Below are 23335 nucleotides of genomic sequence, written 5' to 3' on the forward strand. Positions count from 1 at the left end.
TATAATACAAATGGGAATCAAAGACTTGCCAGAACAGATAATCAAGGAATCAGACTGTCAGAATATGCAACTAAAAGAATCCTCCTGGAATTCTAATAAAAGTGCTTAAATAGATGGGGAAGGCTCTTCCATTCATCTAGGCTCATCTGCTATTAAATATTTAATGCACATATGCACACATACATATATTTTCCTTATAGCACTTTTCAGTGAACAAAAGTAGAAGGAGGTAACAAAAGCAATTTGAACTTATCAATTTCAACTACAGATACGCATCAGATCATTCAGCTGTTCTTAAAAACAATGGTGCTTACCAACCATTTTGTCCAAGATGAGTGAATTCTATGGATTTAGAGCATAAAAGGCAAAAAGCAAAGGAATCTAAAACATTTGTCCCTAATTTGGCAATCCAGTCAGATTCAAGCCAACAATATGAGCTCAGAGGTCTTTTTGATTATAGTCTGCCTGTGTCTGTAAAGCATCCATCAACGTAATATTTGGTACTGGGCCTGCAAAATCTTGCACAATACTAATGCCACTTTAAAATCAATCACTTGTCAGAAAAGTAGCCACCAACTTCCATTGGGAATCATGTAAAATGATTGCACAGGTTTGCCTTTCTAGTGAAGGTCTACAAAGACTGATTTAAAAATGCATTGGAGACTGGTACGTGGCTAGGAGTCATGGTAATGAAGGCTGGAGGACTGCAAGACGTTGATCAAGATCTCTAGGTTTCCCTGAGTAAGCAAGCAGTGGAAATGGTCCTTAGATACTGGTAGCAGTACTTTTAAAATGATGACATTATCATGTTTCTCATGTGACCCCTCTAAATCATAGATGACAGAGTGAATTTTTAATGCATTTTTTTAAAGAACTTTTGTTCCTGGAGTCATATTTTGTCCCCTAAAGAGACAATGAGAGGTGATAGCATTCAGGTGATAAACACAACCACTTAAAAGTAATTTTCTCTTACTCATGTAATTTTCTCTTACTCTGTAGATGTTTCTCAGCTAGCTCTGATCTCAGAGCTACTCAAGGCATAAGGTAAGGCACTGGATTTATTGGAATTTCAAGTCTATTTATCTACAACAGAGGCATGGAAAAATGAAAATCTAAATATTTGAATGTTATCAAGAAGGCTAGTCAAAATTACAGCTATCCAAAGATCAGCTATCCAAAATACAGGCAAAAAAATACAGGTTGAAGAGAAACAACCCAGTAAGCACTGAGATGTTTAAGAATAAACTGGAAAGATCTCAACAATAATGAGCCCGGGATGAATGTACATGGTTCTTCAGAGCGACTCTGCCAGTCTCCAGGAAAGGATGTTTGTGATGAAACCTTAGCATTTTCTATCCAGCTGACCTTGTCTGACTTCCAAACCCTAATAAAAATATAGCGCCATGATGTGATGCCTGCAGAGAGCAATATGGCATTATTAGTACATAAAATGAGATACAGCTGTGATCTGCTACTACCAGGGCCAGCAGAAGTGACTCGTTACAATATGACTTCACTGGACGGTAGGTCACACTTTTAATTGGGGCAAGAGATTGATTCTTGGGCTTGTGCTCTAAACTAATTTAACAGTTTGTGTTACTGGGTTTCAGACAAAACCAGAATGACTCAATATTCTCCGTATCTTTTTGAAAGCTGCGAGTCTTTGAGCAAATCTTATTTCTTCTCGTGTCAACAGGATAAGGAGATCTTGGAGGTTTGTGTGTAGGTTCTCAGGAATATTGAAACACATTACTCTTCTAAACAGCCTCTCCCCACATAGACCATGTCCTCATCAGTTAAAATAAACAAAGCATACACTTAGTAGAGCCATTATTTCCATTTCTTATCAACAGTGATATGACCACTTTTAAGCAATACCACAATTAGCCTGATTTCAGATACAGTTTAAAAGTGGATTGTAAAATACTCTCCTGGTTTAAAGGACTAAAACACCACTCTAGCCCTACAGTTCTGCCCCATAACAGAGATGAATAAACCCCAAGTACACACGCAAGAGGAAATGCTCACGTTTGAAATAGGGTGTAACTTTTGCCTTTACAATTCTGCACATGGAAAGTCCTTTCATTCCTCTAGCTCCTTCTCATATGTGACATGGGAAAGCAACCTTTTCTATTCCTGTCTTATCTCCTCAAATTTTTAGTGGAGCATTCAATAAATGGAGGGTTAGGGTAAGGGGTGAAGAGACATCACGGCTAATGTGACACAGTCTGGGCTATCAGCCTGGGATTATATCACCTTTGCCATAAAGAGACTTTCTCAGTGGTTACTGTATCAAGGAAAGCCCTTGCTGTAGCATCCTTTCTCCACCTAAAGGTCCCTTCTCGCATTTCCTAAATTTCTCCATTCCCTTCTTCCCCATATGTTCGAGCTCCCCAAGGGGGTAGGATGCCTATTTTGGGATAACAAGAGATTTTCAGCCTATTAAATTTTCTTAGTGCCTACCTGTGAAGGGGTCACAGAACCAGGTAGCAAGGACGAAAGGGAGCCCCAGGACACTGCCGAGGCACACAAATGCTGTGGCATAGACCGCTATATATTCCTCAGAGGTGGGGCACAGATCACTATATAGTCCTCAGTGACTGGCCACAGGTCCCTACATAGTCCTCACTATATAACCTGAGCCCAGGCCCCATTAAACCCCATGACAGTGAGGAAATTCCCATAATCTTGCAGGTTTGTGTCCTCAAAACTGGCTTTTTTTCAGGTGCTCACAAAAAAATGAGTCTGTGTTTTGTAACATGCAGTGCACATTCTTTGTGCTGTGTAATGAAACAACAACGCACTGAGAGTTTAAGTAGGCTGAAAGAGTTTATCACCCAACCACAGCAACAAATAATCAAGGCCCAGGCTGCAGGGTGTCTCCACAGCCTGATAGCAGCCGAGCAAAAATGGCCCCCTGGGGAAATGCATGTTTCTTTTTCCTATTTTAGAGGACTCCCACCCCCCTGCCAAACCTTGAACATTAGGACAAAAATACAAACAAAAAAATCCCAATCCCTGCTATGAAAATCCACCTACAGAACAATTTTATTTCTGCAAAGGTGATGCATGGAAACAGCAATCATATGGGCTGTGGTTAGTTGCCTATTCGGTGCTATGCACCACCTCTTTATACATTCTTTTTCACCCACCTTTATTTTCCTTTTTTGTCAAAACTCTATGTACTAACTTAACCTTGTTGAGTATGAATAAGGAGGAAATCCCATGCCGACATGCCAAGATTTGACGGTGGTCAGCGCTGGGATGTGCGTGTACCCTGCAGCAGTGTCTACGGTTTGGAGGCTGACCACAGCCTGGGGACTGGAGGGGGTTCATTCACACTGAGACATGAAAATACTTCCAAATCCCGATAAGTTTCTCACCAGCAAAGCACATTTTATTCAAGAATAGAATTTAATAGAAGCCCTGCCTCCATTTCAAGGGGTGCTGCCTTAGACAAACACTATGGGAGAGTTTGCTTCAAACCTTTCTTCTTTCCTTTTTTTTTCCTGATGAGCCATAAGCTATCGACCTTTTCTGTAACATAAGGAGGTTGGTTGTCGGGCTTTTTCTCTGCTAAACTACTAACATCTGCATCTAACTATTAATTTACCCAAGATCTTTTTTTCTTTAGTCTCAGCAGTCATTACTCTAATTCTTAATATCAAATCCTCCCATCAGGGGACTATTCATTATTATTATCGCTATACATAGTTTCTAAGGTGTCCACCCACATCACAACTGATTCTGGAAGAGAGAAGCATGTGGTAAGAATTGCTTTGCCTACACAGGAAAGAAACATTTCACATAAAAAAATGCTATGCAGTGACCAACATGGGCAAGCAAATGGCAAATCCCGTGGGGAAATGATATGGTGTTGAGCTGCTGAAGTGGCTTTCCTCCCACTGGCACAGCCAAGAGTCCTGCCTGAACTGCCTTCCGAGGCTGAGCTGCTTTCAACCTGCCACTGCTTGGAAGTGAGTGATGCTCAAATAACAGCTTTGCTTAATAAAATGCTGGCTCTTTCTTTTTAAAGAGATACAAAATGTATTCGCAAGCGATAAGCCAGTATGCGATTTAACCACTGTTTCAGTGATTTACACAGTGTTTAATTCAGATGATTAGAAAAAGCAAGAAGCCCAACAGCTCCATCAGGGCTTGAGCCACATGTCAGTAAACTCAACTGAAAGATTCCACTTCAGAGGATCTAAGGTCAGGCTCCACAGTCAAACTATCGAGTTTAACTATTCCAAGGGCCAGCCTTCTGTTGTCAAAACACAACTGAAAAAAGCATATCACATCATTAAGATGTTGTTATTTATAGTCTGCCATAAAAGCCACCACACTATGCAGCAGAGGTGCCTTAATTATCAGTATAAACTATCTCAAAAAGATGATAAAAACTATGACATGATAATTGGTAACGACGGAGAGAGAAGAAGTAGCAATTGCAGATTCTTCATGAACTGCAGAATACTTTTTTCTACTTATTTAACAAATTTCACATTGTTATTTGGTTTTACATACCTTTTTATAAGGGTTTATTTCAACCTCTATATATCATTGTTGGGGGAAAATATTCAGCTCCTCTAAGTAAAGTTTAGTTAGCTGAAAACAGACTCTATTAATTACAGTACTTTTTCCTCTTAAAATAAAATGTGGGCTCTAGTACATGTTTATAAATGTTAAAAAGTGAAATTGTGCAGCACTCTGCAGTAATTATCACATCTTGCCTGTGTCGGGTAAGCAGTACTTCTCTCCTTGCTTTGCAGATAGGGACACTGAGGCACGGGAAGTTTCTCTAATGCCACAGAGAAGGGGCATAACAGGCCAGAACAAAATCAGCTAGAACAGTCTTGGTCAAATGGACAGATGTCTGCAGCAGAGACAGTTCCCTGAAGTTTTTTTAACCATGATTTTAGATAATGAAACGCGTTTTCCTTTTACTGTGAACATGGAAATGGAAGCATGTGCAAGGAAAACCTCATTGTCTTTCAAAATATCATGCAATAGGGTTTGTACAAATCTGACGAAGTTTTCTTTAATTAACTTTAACCTCTTTCCTGCCAGTAGCTTGTATAAAAGAAGGAGACAGCAACATTAGTGAGAGCTCTGCAGAGACATCTACAGACATCACTTTGAACATTTACTCACAGTGAAGCATGGGCTCAGTTCCTCCTCCTGTTATCACTTCTGTGGATCTCCCATGCATATTTTGCACTCACTCCACACATGGGACTGCTCTTGAAGTTACTGGGAGTTCAGCATGGGGATGCGTGCAGCATTTTACAGACCCTCAGCAGCGCAGGCAGGAAGAGCTGAACTCAGCTCCGCAATTGCTCCTGTGATCTACTTACCATGTTCCTCTGACTACACCATATAATTTTGGAAAGAAATACAGATTCTGCTTAGGAATAACTGTGTACATTTCCCTCCTTCCCATACACAAAATCAATGAGGAGTGGGAATAACTGCTGTTTTTCTCACTGATCCCTATAAGCATATTTGGAAGCTCCCGTTGACATGGCCCAGCTGGATGTGCTAACACCGTGCTGAGAGCTCATACAAGGGGGTCAGCACTAATCCCTGCCACTTAGCTGTTCTCAGAGCGAAATGGTTCATGCAGAAGTGGATGAGCTCTAGGAGGTCTGAGGAAATGTATGGTTTATGCTGGGGTTTATTTTGGGGAATGCAAACACAACACACAACTAGAAAAAAGTGTAACATTTCTGCTAGCCACAGCAAAAAGTTAAAGACAGAGGTACCCCCTTGGATATCAATCCAAAATTAGCTCTTGCTTAGGACCTGCAGTGCCAGATCAAACCAGTGGTCCAGCAGCACGTACTGGTGTGAAATGACCTTAATGCTGGTGAGGGAAATCCTGCAACAAGGTTAAGAGAACATTCTGGTCTGTCATGGCCTGACCATGAAAACCCTGAACAAACTAAGCTTTTTTCCTTATTTCAGTGAAGGATGTGAATGACTAAGATCATCCATATTGGACTCAGTAGGAGCAACATTATTAAAACCCACAAAAGAACAAAACAATTTTCGGTGGCTGGATTTCATAAGCAAGTTGTTGCCTACATTGTGTTGCTAAATTTTTATTTTCCAAAGTTAAGGAAAATAATATTAGGAAATAACTATATATGGTATTTGTGTTCCACTTTTTCCCAGCGCTTTGCACAAGAGCTCCCTCTTCCACATCTAGACCTGCAGATGCTATCACAGTATCTATAAATTACATCTGGCTGGCAATTACAATGCGGCAAGTGCAACTGTGGGGTTATGAGAGGAGCTTTGCAAAAATATTTATAATCCAGACAGCTGTAAGCAGTTATCGGCAGATATATCTGAAAGGCAGCACTGTTCGGAGGAAAGCAGATGGGACAGTGTGGAAATGTTCATACCAGGGACCATGAGCAGCAAGCACAGAGGCTTGCTCCACTAGATGGCACCCGGCGCCAGCATCTCATTTTTGGGTGAACAGCAGGAGAAAAATGGGTGACATGCAGAAAAGCTCAACTGAACATAACCTCCCTACCCACCTCCGCCCAGGAAAATGAGAACTGCAGATCTTAGCCGGCTCCCCCTGTGAAAACTGAAAACCACGGGCCATTGAAAACAGAAGGCAAATGTGGCAAAAACGGTAGGGGTTTCTACCCTGAGTTTAGCAAGAGGCTGTGAGAAGGATGCAATAACAAAAAAGGAGAAATTAAATCTATGAGTTTGTTCACCATCAGTCACTGCCTCGGCAGTGATTTGGAAGTATGCTGAGGTACTGCTGGCCCACACTGATGGGGTGTAAAGCTGGTACTTACTTGCAGAAGAGGACTAATGCAAATTTTGGCATCACCAAAGGACCTGGAACACCAAATCTCTTTCTTCTGCCTCGGGCTTGTTTTCTTTTTTAAATAAGATCCTTTAAGTCTATGTCATTGGCATACATTAGTTGTCCTGCAGAGAGTCAAATTACGCTGCTACTCCTTACGTGGGGAGTTTACTTCCACGACAGCTCTCATGGAAAAATGTTGCAGTCTTGCACCCTGTATAAAATACCATTTGCGAACATATGTTCTAAGGATGTGCCCAAATTGGCTTGTTGAACTTATGGAGAGCTTGGAATGAAATCTGGAAAATGCTGGTATGAGCACCTTTTGACTTCAGACACAGCCTGAATCTGCAGAGTCTGCAGAACAAGGGAAAAATAATTAGAAATTTCCCTTTAAAAAGCAATTTATTCTGGCAGATTAATGTCACATTATTTAAAAAGTGATGCCATGGATTAGACTAATAAGGAATCCAATTAATTAGCCTCAGCAGGGGCGTAGCAAGGTGGATACAAAGCCTAAACTGTCTGGCCTTCCTATTGAGGCAGATCACAGCCGAGGATGAGGAACAGGGTGGAGAGAGCACAGGGAAAGTCACACTGTCACAGCCTGTTTCCAGGAGCGAGTGTCTAATGAACAGGAGGGATATTGAGGAGGGGAGTGAGTTTGTTCACCATCAGTCACTGCCTCGGCAGTGATTTGGAGGTATGCCGAGGTGCCACTGGCCCACGCCGATGGGGTGTAAAGCTGGTGCCTACTGGCAGAAGAGGACTAATGCATGAAAACAGTTTGTAGAAATGGCAAAGGGGTTGCTATTCAGTGGCAAATCTTTTGTCACTCGTGTTATCGTCAGGTGGAGGGCAAGGGTGCTGCCTGTGGGTTGCAAATTTTGGCATCACCAAAGGACCTGGAACATCAACCCAGCTGAACCTTGTGCTGTGTCAGTGTGCTTGGTCCTGCCCTCAACCATCTTCACCCATACACATCCATCAGAGCAATATTCCTGTGTTTAATATGAAATACATGATGAAGAGATTTTTACCCCTTCATCCAACAGAGGCTCTACTTTCAGTTGATGTATTTCATCACCTGCTACATCATGTTCACCTGCTACACCTGTCCTCTCTCTTCATGCACCACCCTAAAATACACGCAGAACTCCAAAGGAATGATAAATGCCCATGTTTCAGGGAAACGGTAACATGCCACCCTTTCCACCACTCACATGCACTATGATACCTGAAAGATCAATGCAATTGTTACTGTACGATATGTTTTGCAATGCCTGTATACGTACCTACAGCTTAAACCACTTTGTAAACCATAATTGTACCAACACAAAATGCAGCAATCCTTCCAACCCTCCTCCTGCCAGCGGTCGCCTGATCCATCACTGTATCATGCTGTGGGGACACCAATGCTTGACACACTTGCATGCCTTCTGGCATCCTCTCACTTTCCAGATCTTCCCTTTATACTGGATACTTCTCCTCTGACACATCCAACCCTCCAACTGCCTGCACCACTGCTCAATCAAACACGGAGAGCAAGGTGAAACACAGCTCAGCATGCAATATAGTTGAAGCTGGGGGGAACAAGAAGCTGGTTGTCAGGGATGAATAAAGATCGTGCAGTAGTAGCAAACTGCATGGACCACTGCATTGTTAATTTTTAGCATTTCTAATACATACTATGCATGATACTTCTATTTTTTCCACCTTTGTTTTGTCTGGAACAGAACTGTGCTGTCAGTCAAATGCTTTTGCTCTTAGCCAGGTTTACTGCAGATACAAAGCTTATGTGCTCATGCTGTGTGTTCATCCTGTTGCTCAACACCCTTTCAGCCCACAAGCTAATTTCAAATACATTTCTAGAAAGATGAAGTTCTCAAAAATTAAATAAATCCAGTAAGTTCCTGGGAAAAAAGAAAAAAAAAGGAAAAGCAAAAACGAAAACCAGATTGAGGCAGGGAAGGAAAGAGACTGAAGAAGTCTGGAGTGTGTCACACTGGGACACCAGAGCTTTGACATGGATGACGGTGAGAAATCTCCTAATTCCCATGTTCCAACTGCACATGGAAACAACTTAACCTCAAGCTCATGATTTTTTGTGGTGAGTCAATCACAAGGTAGAAGCTGTAGGGAAGCAGGCTTCACAGGCTCCAGGGCTCACAGATTTTAAAACATGTATGTCTCTAATACCGACTTTTTTGTACAAAGTATTGTTTCTCTGTTGCTAGGTAGAAATCAAAGAAAGTTATTTTAGCTTTTTTTTATTGTTGTTTGGGGGGGGTTCTTGGTTTTTTTGGGTTTTTTTTCTGGTTTTGGGTGTTTTGTGTGTAAACAAGTGTGCTGAGACAAATCCTTGAGGAACGCCTGAATGCAACTAGTATTTTTATGGGGGAAAAAATGCTGAGATGTGTTTATATCTTGACATTGAATCTGTACTTCTCTATTGTTAAACCCACTGGTTACTGTACCAAAGAAACTGGATTGGAAAGAGGGCACAGGCCTCGAAAATGTAGGTGTTGCAATGCCTGACTTTTACGACATTGGCCCTTAAAACATCATTCCTGTGTTAAACAGTGAGGTCCCCCAAGGACCATCCAGTGGGAAGGCTGCTGATCCACTGCACGCAGGCATAGTGGGAGCTGCCTACAAAGAGCAGTAGGAAACACTGAGCACACAGGCATGGCCAGGATCCTGCCTTCTCTCAGGCGCAGACACCTGGTCCAGAGATGCAGAAATCAATAGGACTTTAGGACCTGCCCCAGTGTTTTCCTAAGTCAGAGACACAGTAACCCATTTTCTATGGTGGTATGGGTGAGAGAGAATGGATATAAACTGACAGGGGAGGTTCAGACTGGTTATAAGGAGAAACTTTCTCCCCATGAGGACAGTCACGCAGTGGGACAGGTTGCCCAGCAAGGCTGTGCAGTCCCCACCCCTGCAGGTTTTCAAAACCCAACTGGATAAAGCTCTGAGTAAGCTGCTTTGAGCAGTAGGTTGGACCTTGGAAGAGCCTTTCCAGCTTGAGTTATCTGGTGATCCTATGACCACCCTCTGTATAAATCAGGCAGATTTTTTTAAACTTTGCAGGTTTTGTCAGCTATTGCAAGGATCCAAAACATCTACTACCTGTTTAGCCATAATGTATAGAAATGACATATTAGTGAAGAAGCATAGCAAATACTGAAATTGTATGTTTTATATCCAAAGTCCTGTGCAATGATGTTCTACAGAAATGGCACAGCAGAACTATATTGTCCCTTTTTTTACCTTTCCAGCACAGTTATCACCAATATGATATTTAAAACACACAACCTATCATCAGCTTCCTGGCTTTTGGCTCTGTATTTACGGACAATGATTTGAGGAATTTTGCTGTGCAACTTATGCATTTCCATTAGTGCTATGGAAACGTCACTCTAAAACACCATGTATCATCATATACCTACATGTGTCTTATTGGTATGGTGGTGCCCCATTCCTGACCAGTTGGGCCAGTCCTTGAAGTATATTAAAAAAAGGGTATCTTTTAAGGGAAAAGCAGGTAGAAACTATGGGCTAAACTCTAGAGAAACAAGACAGGTGAGATGAGCCACAGGTAACCTGCAGCACCACAAAGACAAAACTGAGAAAGGGTGATTTAAGAAACTGCAACTAATCAAAGATAAAGAAGGATCCCCTCAAGCTAATTGGTGCCTATGTTAAACACTGAGCCTACCTCAGGACCTCCAGTGGATAAGGGGACCTAAATGAAGAGGCATTGTGTCATGGAAGTTTATTACTTGTAACGACACATAACCTTTCATGCTACGTGCTTTAGGTAAAGCAATTTGCTTTCACTAAGTTTAGAAATGCTGTGTAAAGCCTATGTGGCATTCTTGTTTGTCTGCACTTACCTCACACTCTCTGAAAAGATAAACTATAAACCCGAAGGCTCGTAGCTTCAGTATACTTGTGAGTGCATGTATCTAAGCAGCATTGGGATCCTGGGAACAGACTACTGGTCTATCTGCCTTCAGATGTGATCCTAGAGGGAGTATTTGTATCAAGGGAATCTGCCAAGAGACCCAAAACTGAAGGGCGATGCCTCAATTCTGACCAAATTTAAGGGACTAAACACCCCTGGACGGATCCTCTGACAGTGCTCTGGTGAGTGGCCAACTGCCGCTCTCAGCCAGATGCCAACACATCTATATTCTAGCCAAAAACTTGAAAACTGGAATATGAAATTCATGTAGTTTGACTCTCCGGGGAAGCTGAGTACTTCTGTTTCCAGACTATGTCATCTTTTGTAAAACACACAGCTCAGTGGATGCTGCAGCTGAATGCCAGACCTTTGCAAAGGGCTGTCACAGGAAACCATTTGTCACGATATACATTATTTTGCAAAATTCTTAGTGGCTGAATTTTAAAATTAAGACATTGAAAAATTGCTTACCCATGAGGTATTTTGCTGAGGACATAATATGCCGTGTATGAATGCTGATACACCTGCAAAATGAAATTAAGAAACAAAACAAAACAAAAAAAGAGATTAGTAATTGTCATCTGTGTTAATGGGGCTCTTTTTCTGCAAAAACAATCTAGCATTTATGGTTAGGGAGCTCCTATAAACACTTCAAAATCTGTAGTAGAAAAGAACAATACATTAATTCACCTAATGCTGTTGTGTGTTCTTTTCATCTTGCACTTTATTACAGTGTTTGGCAAATCGTATACATCCAGATGCTCTGTGTCGTTACCATGACTACCAGGTCTTTGATTAAACTGGGGGCACATGGTCTCTGCAAGGGCTAAATATAGAACAATCAGTAATGAGGACACCTTGGTCAGCTGGAGACATTCTCCATCATTATAACTAGACACAACACGGATATAATGCATATTTTTTGCTTTATTCCCACATAAATAAAACAGGGAGTGATGCTGGGTGATCTCAGAGTGGGTTGTAAGACCCCTGTCAGTCAGCAAATAAAACCTTATTGACTTAGGGTGTAAAGCTAACCTCACATTTGTTTGACCTGCTAAGTTGCATCTTCATATCAGTTTGCACTCTTTGAGACTTGGGGAGGAGCTTGTCAGCTTGCACGGCAGGTCATCTCAGAAGGGAGAGTTTATTACTTATTTTCTAAGTAGTAAATAATAATACTAGAGTCAAGGTCAGCAATTTAAGAGTTGGTGATTTTCCACTAGTGACAACGCAATCCCTAACAGTGATCTGTGGTTGCCCAAGGTGAGCAATGCTGAGCAACACAAGAGTCAGGGCATTAGTGTGAAAGGTCTAAATATGAATGACTTCATACACATGTATACAGGCACTCCCTTTTGCAATTCTGTCCTGTTACTGCATGCTACTAAATAAATAAATAAATGTCTCCTAACAATCATTTTTTCTGACTTCTACTTGAATCTTTAAGCCACTCGCTTTCCAGTAGGTCTCATAAAGCATCCTGTTCCAGACGACAAAGGAGGAACTTCTTGAATACTTGCTTCACCAATCAAGTTTGTCTGATGAAAATTATTTTTCATAGGCACCTCTGGTTTTGCACAATTAAGTTTTTTTACTTAGGCCAAGAAACTATGAGATATCCTGGATGGTGCTGCCAGCCTCAGCAGTGGCCATCCCAAGCACATCGCTAGCATCACAGACAAGTAAGTGTGACTTACTACCCATCACTCTCGAGGGCAAGCCTGCATAGTGGCATCTATAACAGTCTTACATCTTTTGGGGGCTCAGTAGAGAGGCAGATAAACACAAGGCACATAATCCTGTAGCTATTAAAACAAACTTCATTACAATCTGAATCCAAACACTAAATCCTTACACTACTGCATGAACCCCCTGAAATAAAGCTACCACCAGAGTATAGAGGTGAAACCACTGGATTTCTCCCTATGAAATGCAGAGACTGATGCCAGATTGTTGTGATTCCCTTCTTCCCCTGTGCAATTCACTCCCTTCATTACAAGGACATCATCAGGTTACGTCCCAAAATCATATCTCCTTTTAGGCATTCAGATACAGACTCCTCCAGCAAGGTGAGTCTCTGGTGTATTGATATCACGGAAGGTCTAGGAACACAAGAAAATTCAGTGCAAGCTAGCTTTTATTTTAGTATAGCTGTCTGGTTTAGATCCACCTGTTTCAGATGATGTCAAATAAATTACCATTATCTCATCTAGATCCAATCATACCAAAGAGCTCTTGAATCTTATAATGCTGACATTGGAGACCTGGCTGATGCATGTGGCCTTAGATTTTACTCCAGTTTTGGTGAAATTCTAAAACTGCTAAAATTCCTTAAAGAAAATGCATTGGAAGACTAAATTTGTCTACAGAGCTGAAACATAATAATACATTGCCATTAAATACTGAGCAACTTTTGTCTTCAAATATCCTGGCAGTAGGATGTAGAAAATGATGTAGATATATAAATTGTGATTTGAGGCAAGGACTGGTGTTCAAGCTAACAAGCCATGCTGTGTTGTCAGCTATCAGAAGCAGAAGCCAGCCCCCAAAATGAGTATGAACAGATGCTTTTAGGGGAAAATAGAGAAATGTGGCAGGCTGGAGGGAAAAGAAACAGGCAGGGAAGTTTTGAGCAGGACATCTGCTAATGTCCCTGCTTGTGGTACAGAGTCCCCACAGCCATGCTAGAGAGTTTAGAGCTGTCTTAGAGCCATTAATGGAGTCTGAGGTAAAATATTTTCTTTGCCAAGAGTTTAGGAGTGGGGAAAACAAAAGTTGTGGGACTCTCAAACACCTCATTTATTTTCTGAACAACATTTGTCATCCTCTTGGGTCTTTGGCCAAACTAAAATATCTCACAATAGCTGTGCCTGTAGCATGTAGTCTTCAAAGGCTTGCAGCTGGCAGAGTTCATTCACAGGAGAAATCTTTTTTCAAATAAATCCTTAAAATCCATAGGTTTGCTCATATAAACAACAACTACTTGTATGAGCAAAGATTCCAGGGTCAGACATTTATTATTATTATAGTTCTTAAGGTCAAGAGCACATGCAGCTGAAAAGTCCTTCTCATCCCTACTATTTCAAACCTGTTTGGAAAACACACTGTGAGCAACCTTCCTAAGCAGACAGGAATCCAAGAGAAACATCACTTGATGTCTTTCTGAGAAATGAAATGGCTGCTTTCCTCTTAGATATGCAAACGAAATGAAGTTATTTTAACTTTTCGAGAGGATGACTCCGTCTGCTTAATATCTCAACTAAAATTTCTGCTGGGGTCAAGCTGAATTAGGCTATTCACTTACCAATAGGAAAACCCCACACCAGGGAAAAGTACAGGAAAGAGATGAGCATTCTTCTGAAATCCAAAGCTAAGCCTCAGAGACTGGACAGTGCTTAAAAGTTAGTATTCATTTAGTTTAACTTCTCTGTTTCTGAGGCTTAGCCAACAAAAATAACTGTATTAACTCTCTGTGTTCCCCTTCTCTATCCAAGGGGTGTGGTAAAAGCCATTGCACTGATTTGATGCTCTCAGCCCTGATTTTTGGCTGGATCCCAGAAGCACACAGCTCCTCTCAGCAGAGAAGCATATTTGAAGGTAGAAGAGTTTTTGGCAACCATTTTGCTCTGTAGATCCTGTGTGCCAAGTCATCCCGCCAACATGTTAGAACAGGTTTGAGACTGCTCTGAAGGGTTCTAGGTGTTACCAAAATCAGGTCACAAAAGCTCCCATACCAGCTGTGACCAATGAGTGCTATAAAAGTCATTATATTAAAACCACTGTGCCAGAAACACTCTCCCACTGGGCTTCTCCTCCCAGGTCACTGCACAGATCTTGCTTACTTTCAATCTATATTATGCTCAGCAACATGCGCGGAAATCATAAAGGGTCTAAGAGATGGGTCTATCTGTTTCTACTTAAGTCTTGGAAAGGCAATTATCTCTCTAAAATTCAGAAAAATACAGGACTAATTATATATGACAACACTTTGTTGTGAAGCCACTGGTCTCATTTTGTGTAATCAACAAAAGAAACCTGGACCTGACCAGATGACAGCGGGAACGCAAACACTGAAGCACATATAGCAGCAGAGAAGAGCATCCGCTTCTCCCCTGCCACCAGATTCCAAAATAACAAGTAAACTGTGGTTCCTACAAGCTACAGAAACAAAATGGAAGAAGCAACTTCTGTGCCACTTCACTGTAGAGCAAAGTATGATGTGAATGGTAGAGTAAGTTTTCCTTGAAAGCACTGGCTTCATCTCCAAGGATACAGGTCCTAGTCCAGCAGGGCTTACTTAAGTAGAAAATATACATTATTTAAGAATAGAATGAATTTCGACTCATTTATTCATTGTGACTATTCATATACTTTAAATTAGAATCCATAGCTCTTGTTCTGGCCTGAAACCAACTGCACAAATACTTGACGTAAGTCCAAAAGACAGGCAGGATCCTGGTTACCTCCCTACATCTCACCTGATTTGTCACACGGACACAAGCTGGACACATGAAGCCTTTGCCTTCATTAACTTCTTGTCAAAAGTTTGAAACTGTCACCATTATTTTCAATTTGGTACTGCCCATGCAACTCACAAAGGATTAGGAAAAGGTTTTAGATGGAAATTAGGGAACTTTTAGAAGGAGATTGTGAAATGTGTTTTCAGCATATTTTGGCTGGTATGAAAGATTACACTACCTGCTGAGGATTTATCACTAGCATCAGAAAAAAAGGAAGAGTTTAGTTTACACTTCCATCTTCTGTGCCGGTTTCTGTCACACTTTGTGGGCTGATACCATGCTAGCACCAGCAGTAATCAGCATTTATCGAAAGGCTTTCTTTTATGTTCGTATGACAAGGTGCTGAATCAATACAAACAAGAGGCACATGCAGACTTTCTTTCAAGGAGGTTTACAAGCAAAGGAGGGAGGAAAAAGCCCTTAGAAGACTCCCCAAATCAGCCCAATCCTCTCATCTTCCAACAGGCTGTTCTATCAAAACAGCTAATCTGGGGTTTTACCACTCAGCATATTAAACAGCTTGCAGATCTGAGATTAAACCCAGGTGGACTGGCTGCCATGATCTCATGATTTACGTACTTGATAAATACAGGAATAAAACATCCTTTGCATCTGTTTTCTAAATTACTCCATAGAGCCACCTGGTCCTTCATGAAGTAGTGTTATTTACATTAAAGAATTATCTAGAAAACTCACAAAAATGCAATAAAACTTAGAGTTTGAAAGGGAACAGATACAGGGCAGAGGAGAAGTGCAAGCTGTATTATAAAGCAGTTTGCAAGGCTTAATATAAAATTTCTAGTATTTAGTGTCTTTCTTCTTTTTCAGGAATCGCACATTTCATCCAAGTCATCCCAGTACCCCCAAATAAAAACAAACACTCTGAACAGTTGTCAGAAAAAAAACTGTACAACGGTTGGCTAAAGTCTGAAAATAGCAAGAAAATATTTTAATGTAATTAATCATAAAGCACTCAGTAGTTATCTGGGTAAAACAAATCATTTTTTATTCTGTAACAATAAAGTATATCTCCAAATAATAGATCCCCTCAGGATTCTTAACAGACCCAAATTGTCTTTATAATCTATTCCCTTTTATACTCTATAGTAAGACAGTAAAAATACAGCACATGAGGCCAGTGGAACAGGAACTGCCACAGCCATTAAAAGGGTTTCCCATGAAGAGTCTCTAAAAAGACATTTGCTGGAAGTAGATTATATAGCCCATTTTCCTACTTGTGCTATGAGCAGACAAATCCCCAAATGCACATATGAATGTCAAACCGATTGAATAATCCCAAACATTTGATATAATTACATACTCCACCTTTCAAAATGGCCCTGGCACCCTTAAACGGTAACTCATGCTGTGATGCAAAATATGCAGGTAAAATATGATTTGCCATTTGGCCTTTAATATCTGTGATATTTAACCAGGCTCTGAAGTTGACAAATTAAGAGGGAAAAGAGAATGAAGTAGAATACAGGAAGGCTGCTGCTCTGCATTGGCAAACAGCTCACGTATTTGGTACCCTGTTATCTAACGATGGCATGAAAGGGAGGGAAAAACAAGTTCAGAAGGAAAATCACAAGCAAACATTAGCCAGTGGTTGTGTTTCCTTCTACTACATGCACATACCGTGGACAGTAAAGGATGACCCAAGTCACTACCACACTGTCACATTGATTTTTCTATTGGTCAGTCACCAATAAGCAAATACTGTGTTATCTTTACAGGGTAACTATGTCATTCATACAAATCTTCCAGTAGAGAAAAGCATAATCTCTGACTAAAAATACCTCACTGCCATACTTCTTTATGGTATTCTGTGGAGAATTAAAGCAGGTTACTGTACCTGTTTGCAGAATTTTCTGTATTTTGGATGAAAGTCAACATTAAAGACTAAATTTTCACTTAATGAGTTGACATCACTTGCCTTGATAGAAATTCTTTATGATATTATGGGTTTTGTTGGGGCTGCACAACCTGAAAACTGATGAATAACTTGAACCCTTCTGTTCTGCTGAGAAGAAATCCTTCTTTTCCCATTACATGTTGAACTGGTTCTCCAAAGGGGTAAAAAATCCATTCCTGTAACTGACCACCAACTTCTTCATAATGTTTTGTTCAATTTCTGATCTTTCATTCTCCCATGTATTTGTGATTTAGAGCACAAGGGGTTACCTCTGGCTGAGGCATGGTTTGTGGGTAGTTAGGTAATCGTCTTTTCATTTTTTTCTGTCAGTGGAGACAGACTGGTCAGCAGTATTCTCCCTAGCCCAGCTGTTCCAGGGAAGTGGTTGAGTCTCCATCCCTGGAGGTATTTAAAAGACAGGCAGAGGTGGTGCTTGAGGACATGGTTTAGTCGTGGACTTGGCAGTGATAAGTTAACGGTTGGACTCGATGATCTTAAGGGTCTTTTCCAACCTTAACAATTCTATGATTCTATGATTCTATTTTAGCAAAGTATTACCACCATTTTATTGCTAATAGGCACCCCATAGTAACCAGCCTGGAATTAGATTCTCTGAAAAACCACATTCTATCTATTCCTTTTGTGTCACTGTAATAAAAAAAACCACACCAAAATCCATACTGGTATTTTGTACCCTACACTCAATGAAGCTCAATTGCTTGCAAGAATCAAACAAATCAATAAAGCCATATAATCTGAGGTCTTTTCAACATTCTCACCTTTCAAATTCATTGTGATACTGACCTATTTTGTTTTCTTCTGAGACAGCAATTTCTCTTTTGTCTCTACATTGAATTATCCCTTTATACTTTATCACTTCCCAAGTAATGTACCTCTAATACAGTCTCATGCCATGTGCAAAACTGTTTCTACAGCCCCCCAAGGAACACTGCCCCTTTCTCTTTCTGCCTCTAATAAATTAGGAAAACATAATGAAATGCTATTGATGAGCATTTTCTGTGCATTGGTTCAGCTGGCAGCCTAATATCCCACAGCTGTCATCAAATACCTGATTTGGGATGCTCTTACCCACTGCACCGTACTCAGCTGCTCAGCCACATGTGTAATGTGGTTACAGCCACAGAAAGTGCACACTGAGAGTGCTGTGCCACTCCGGGATGGTCTGGGGAGCTCAGGAAAGGGCAGAGATGGGGGAAATAGGTTTAAGCAGGAAAGGTGATAAGAAGGGGTCTCTGGATCAATCGACATAGGGAGCATTTGGCCACTGGTTTCCTTTGCTAGAATTGTCGCTGTATTCCAGAGGAACTAACTTAAATTAATGTTTAGGCAACAGGAGCAAGATATATACCTGGGGAATGCATGTATTACAGTTGAGTTACGGGAGGAAACCATTTTTCTTGCAAAGAGGAGGGGAGGATCCTGACCCAGCAGCATAACAGTGCCTGGGTGAAATGACACAGCCAACACCAAGCTGTCAATGTGTCAGAGAGACCCAATGGGTCAGTGCCTTATCTCAGCCACACCAGTGTGAATATGGAGCTGCTCCACTGCTACCCAATGTCATAGGAAATCAAGGATCAGTGATTGGGTATCCTCAGAATCAGGAAGAAATTTTAGCAATTGATTTGGAAGAAGGGAATAAAATGCTATGTACAAGGGATGGAGAGTGGAAGAATGCAAGAGGCAGTGGATCATCAGGAAGAGTCTTTGCATGGCTCTGTTTTTTAAATCTTTTAACAATTTAATCTTTAAGACTGAAAATTGAATCATTGCAATATGAGCCGAAGGAGTCTTTCTCTATAAGCATGTCCTTGGTGCGCAGAGGACAACCAGAACAGCTCTCCAGTCATGCAGTGCTGTGAATGCCCTGCCACCCACACTGGAGAGGCTTCCTCAGAGCAGCAACAATCTCACAAGATGACATCAGGAAGGGACAGCACATTCATGCCACAGGGACATGCATTTTAGAAGTGTTTGTAACTCAAGCTCAAGCTAATAGTAATTGGGTCATGCGCTGCAGGCAACAAGCATGGTTAATATGTAAATCTCTCCCACAAACATACAGGGGAGTGCTGGGATTAGAAACTGATTTTCCAGAAGCTGATTTACCACCAAACCAGAGGTCTCTGAACCAGCAAAGCCAAGGAATTACTCCTTTGCAAATAGTGTCGTCTCTAGTTTGCAAAATAACCATAAATAAAGTCTGATGGCAACATCCACTACAGTAATAGATGGACTGCAGTGTTGTAAGATAATGTTGTTACTTTATGTTCCACAAACTGATTATCTATCTCAGTTGTTTCATGATAATAATTCTTTATTAAAAGATTTGTTTCCAAATTACACTTTTGAGAGCCTTATCCTGCTGATGATGCCGAAAGGGAATTTCAAGGCTGGCTTTAGGACTTATGACTTTGTGACATGGTGAAGGTAAAGTGGATATTCTTTTTGTTCCAAATGCAGCTCCAGAACCAACTTAGGCTACAGGTATTAACATACAGCTCGTGTGCCAGTTCTCACCCGTAGGAGAGCGTTAATCCAATCTGCCAACTGCTGCTGCACTCTAATACAGCTCTGCCCTGCCAAGCAATTACAAAAGCCTCCTTTTGCTCCCGAGCCACCTGTCCCTCACAGTGCTCCACTGGCATCAGCAGCACCAGCAAGCACTGGCAGTCACTGGCTTAAAGGACGACTGTTCCATTTTTTACTGGTAAATAAAATGGCAGCTGCAAAACACTCGGTAGGATTTTTGCACCAGCCTTTGTGCACTTGTTGTTGCTCAGGTTATTGGGAAGCATCTGCAATCAAGTTATTATGAATTACGAGTGAGGTTTAAGAATAATGAACTCATTTTGTTGTTGATCTTGTTTTTAAACTTTTATCGGTATTCACATCACATGGTATAAACTCCCAGGTTCCCCTCCCGCTCTGCAGCAGGTGTAGTGTAAGACTGGATGGAAATTCTCCAAGCACTGCACTTGCCTGTTTTATAGTCCTGTTCAGAAACTTGGAAATGAGAATTAAATTATCTAGTACAAAGTTAATGTTGTGATTCTAACATACCATACAATATATCTAAGTAAAAGAAGTAAAAGATAAACAAAAAACTTTGCATTACTTTGTCATGAGGATAAGAGTACAAAAGTAGTCTAGGGCCAAATAAAAGTTTTAGGAGACAACAATTATCCCAAACCTAGGAAACACAGAAAACCTTCAGATCCATACAAACACACACAAAACACACAACTGTGATTCTCTTGTAGTATCTATGGTCATAATAATATCTGTATTGGGTCAGACCCCAAGTCCATCCAGTTCACTGTCCTGGCTTGTACAGTAGCCCAAAGCCGTTTCAGAAAGAAAACTAGAGTTAGGTTATTTGTAGTCATCTTTCCCCAAAATACTTTCCCAGGCTCTTGCAGTTTGCAGCTTGGAGCCACTCTCTTTGCAGCTGTCTACCTTGAGGGATGTCCCTGCCATTGACCTCTCCAGTCTTTCTTTACAAGCATTTACCCTTTTTGCACCTACAGCCTCATGTAGCAACACCCTCTTCCCAGACAATGGCGTCAAAAGCCTGTTTGGGGTACGATTCCTCTGACCAGTCGTTGGTGTCTATTTTAGCCTCAGATTTACACCCTGGAGTACACTGATTATAAAGGCAGCCCAGGGTAGCTGACGCAGATGGGGAGTTTACAATGTTCACATCTACATTTGCTTGACTGACGCTCACCTTCATTGACTTTGGAGTTACAAGTCTGAGGGCTGAAGGACAGCATGAGAAATCAATGCTTAATAATCAATGCTTTTAATGAAACGGTAGATAATGCCTTCTTTAAATGAAATGTTTCTTGAGCTGGGTAGACTGGATGTGGAAAGATTCTAAAAACCTCTTTTTTGTGAAGTTTACAATCCAAATGGTGCAGCTTTGTAGCAATTACGTGAGAACCAAGCCATGAAAATGGGCTGAATGCTTAGTATATCTAATTAATTTATTAAGTTTTAAATAATTCACTTTAGCGGCAGAAATTAGCAACTACAGAACCACAGCATATGTTCTTTCTATTAAAATTTACTGTTAGCATATCAAAATTGCTTTTTCTACTATAGCAGTTGAGAGGGTGAAAAATACAGAGAGGTTAGCACTGTCATTGAAATGATGGTCATAGGCTCAGGGCACTCTTAGAAGACTCAAAGAAAGGAATCCAAGACAAGAAAGATGAGACCTTCAAAAAGCATTGGAGAGCAGAAGTTTAACAGCACCGAAGTGGATGTGAAAGGAGAATAAAAGCATTCAGATATATGCCAGGGACCTTGGTCCCAAAATGCTCTCTCTGGTCTGTGAAAGATTCATTTTCTAGTTCCATATGAGATCAGAAGACTCTGAGCTGTATCTTGATGTACATGTGGATCTAATTCACTGGAGGTGACATTTCTATTTTCTGACATACGGAAAAATAAACTGAAATTACATATGAGACAGCGGGGCTTTTTATCTGTCATCCTTGTGATGCTGTGGACATCTTCCAAGGGGTAAATGGAGTGTGGTGATGATGGGCATCTCTTCAAAAAGTGGGGGGAGAGCAAACAGGACAGGAACAAGCACAGAGGACCCCTGTTCCTTGCCTGCTGCACAACCCTTCACAGCACCACCATCAACAGCATCGCTGTACGAGTACTCTTCCACTCTTGCACATAAAAATCTGAGGACTCATGCTTTTAAGGACCTGACTAAAGCCGTATACTTTATTTCTCTTTTCAAGAAAGAGCTTTTTTGAGCAGAGAATAAAAGAAAAGAGAATAGAAGATTTCATTTTCAAATCTGGGTCATTAGCTGCCCAAGGAGGAACATAAATTATTGGTTTTAACATAACCCTGATAAAAACAGAGTTCTGCGGGCAGTTGAAGAGATAAAAGGCACTTGTTCAGGGTAAACACAGAGCCACATGCTCCTTGGATTTAGGCATGTAACTCAGCTAAAGAGGAGAACATTTGCATCAGAAGATTTGCATTTCTGAGTGCACGAATTTCATTGGGGTGCTCTGCATAGTAAGATCTGGTTTTCCAGAAGAGGGCACTAAGTATATTTTTTTTCCTATTTCAGAGATTAAAAATAAATAAATAAAGAGACTGGAAATCAGAGGAATTAGATTAGAAACTTCTGCAGGCTGGGACTGCTTCCTATGTTTCTACATAGACACCAGAATTAAATTCTTTCTGATTTTGCTTTCTTATGCCTTCCCATTTTGCATCTTATTCTTAATATATTTATTTCCTTAACATTTTGAAAAAACTATCTATGCTTATCACAATCCAGCACAAAATGGGATTTTTATTGCCCCTAAAAATTTAGGAAGGAAAATTATGCTAAAACCAGGAACTCACCTCTAATGTAATTTTGAAGCTTCTGTATGTTGCAAGGAACCTAGTTCTTTAGTAAGTTCTATTTTTTCTTCAATAGTTTTTATATAGCTGCATTTATTTCATTCCTCTTAAAGCACAGAAGCTTCCCCTGTGTTTCACTAAGATGAATCCCCTTGGGAGTGCAAGAAAGAAAACTACAATGATTTTACTGCTGACTGTCTATCTGACTTTGACTATCTAAGAGACCTTGTAGAATTACCTTACCTATGTTTTATTAAAAAATAAATTGCAGGTTATTTTTAAGATGTTTTGTGAATTTTGTTAGAAAATTAATCTCTACCAGTCTGTCTGTTCAAGTTAGATCATCTATACACCCAGAAAAGGAAGAAGAATGAAAAATCTAATATTATCCAAGCAAAGAAAAATTGGTTATTTTTGTATCATTGTGTTTTGCCTTGAGTCGTTTTATTTTCCCTTCTCTGTTTGATGAAAATCTCATTTGCTAAAGAAAATATTTACGGAGGAAGACTGCTGATGGCTGATACTGATACGTAATATACCTACGTACTCTTGCATGACAGGCTAATTATTTCTGATTTTTTGATATTACTCTTCCCTGGAACTGCTTTTCAGTTTACTGATGTATATCTGTATCTGCGAATAAAGGTAGGATACAGTTTCCTGGCCTCTGCTACATGAGCAAAGCTGTC

General features: G+C 40.6%; 1 protein-coding gene across 4 annotated transcripts in view; it reads right to left on the minus strand.

The window, feature by feature from the left end:
- DPP6 (dipeptidyl peptidase like 6) overlaps positions 1-23335 on the minus strand; it is a 566701-nt gene that overhangs the window by 116024 nt on the left and 427342 nt on the right. For all 4 annotated transcript variants that reach the window (XM_087730211.1, XM_009467586.2, XM_087730220.1 and 1 more), the window contains exon 6: positions 11277-11329. In XM_087730211.1, coding sequence (XP_087586337.1) covers positions 11277-11329 — 53 coding nt within the window. The remainder of the gene's footprint in view (positions 1-11276; positions 11330-23335) is intronic.

This window comes from Nipponia nippon, unplaced genomic scaffold (assembly GCF_047370975.1).
Source record: "Nipponia nippon isolate SJK-2023a ecotype South Korea unplaced genomic scaffold, ASM4737097v1 scaffold_1, whole genome shotgun sequence".
Classification (NCBI taxonomy): domain Eukaryota; kingdom Metazoa; phylum Chordata; class Aves; order Pelecaniformes; family Threskiornithidae; genus Nipponia; species Nipponia nippon.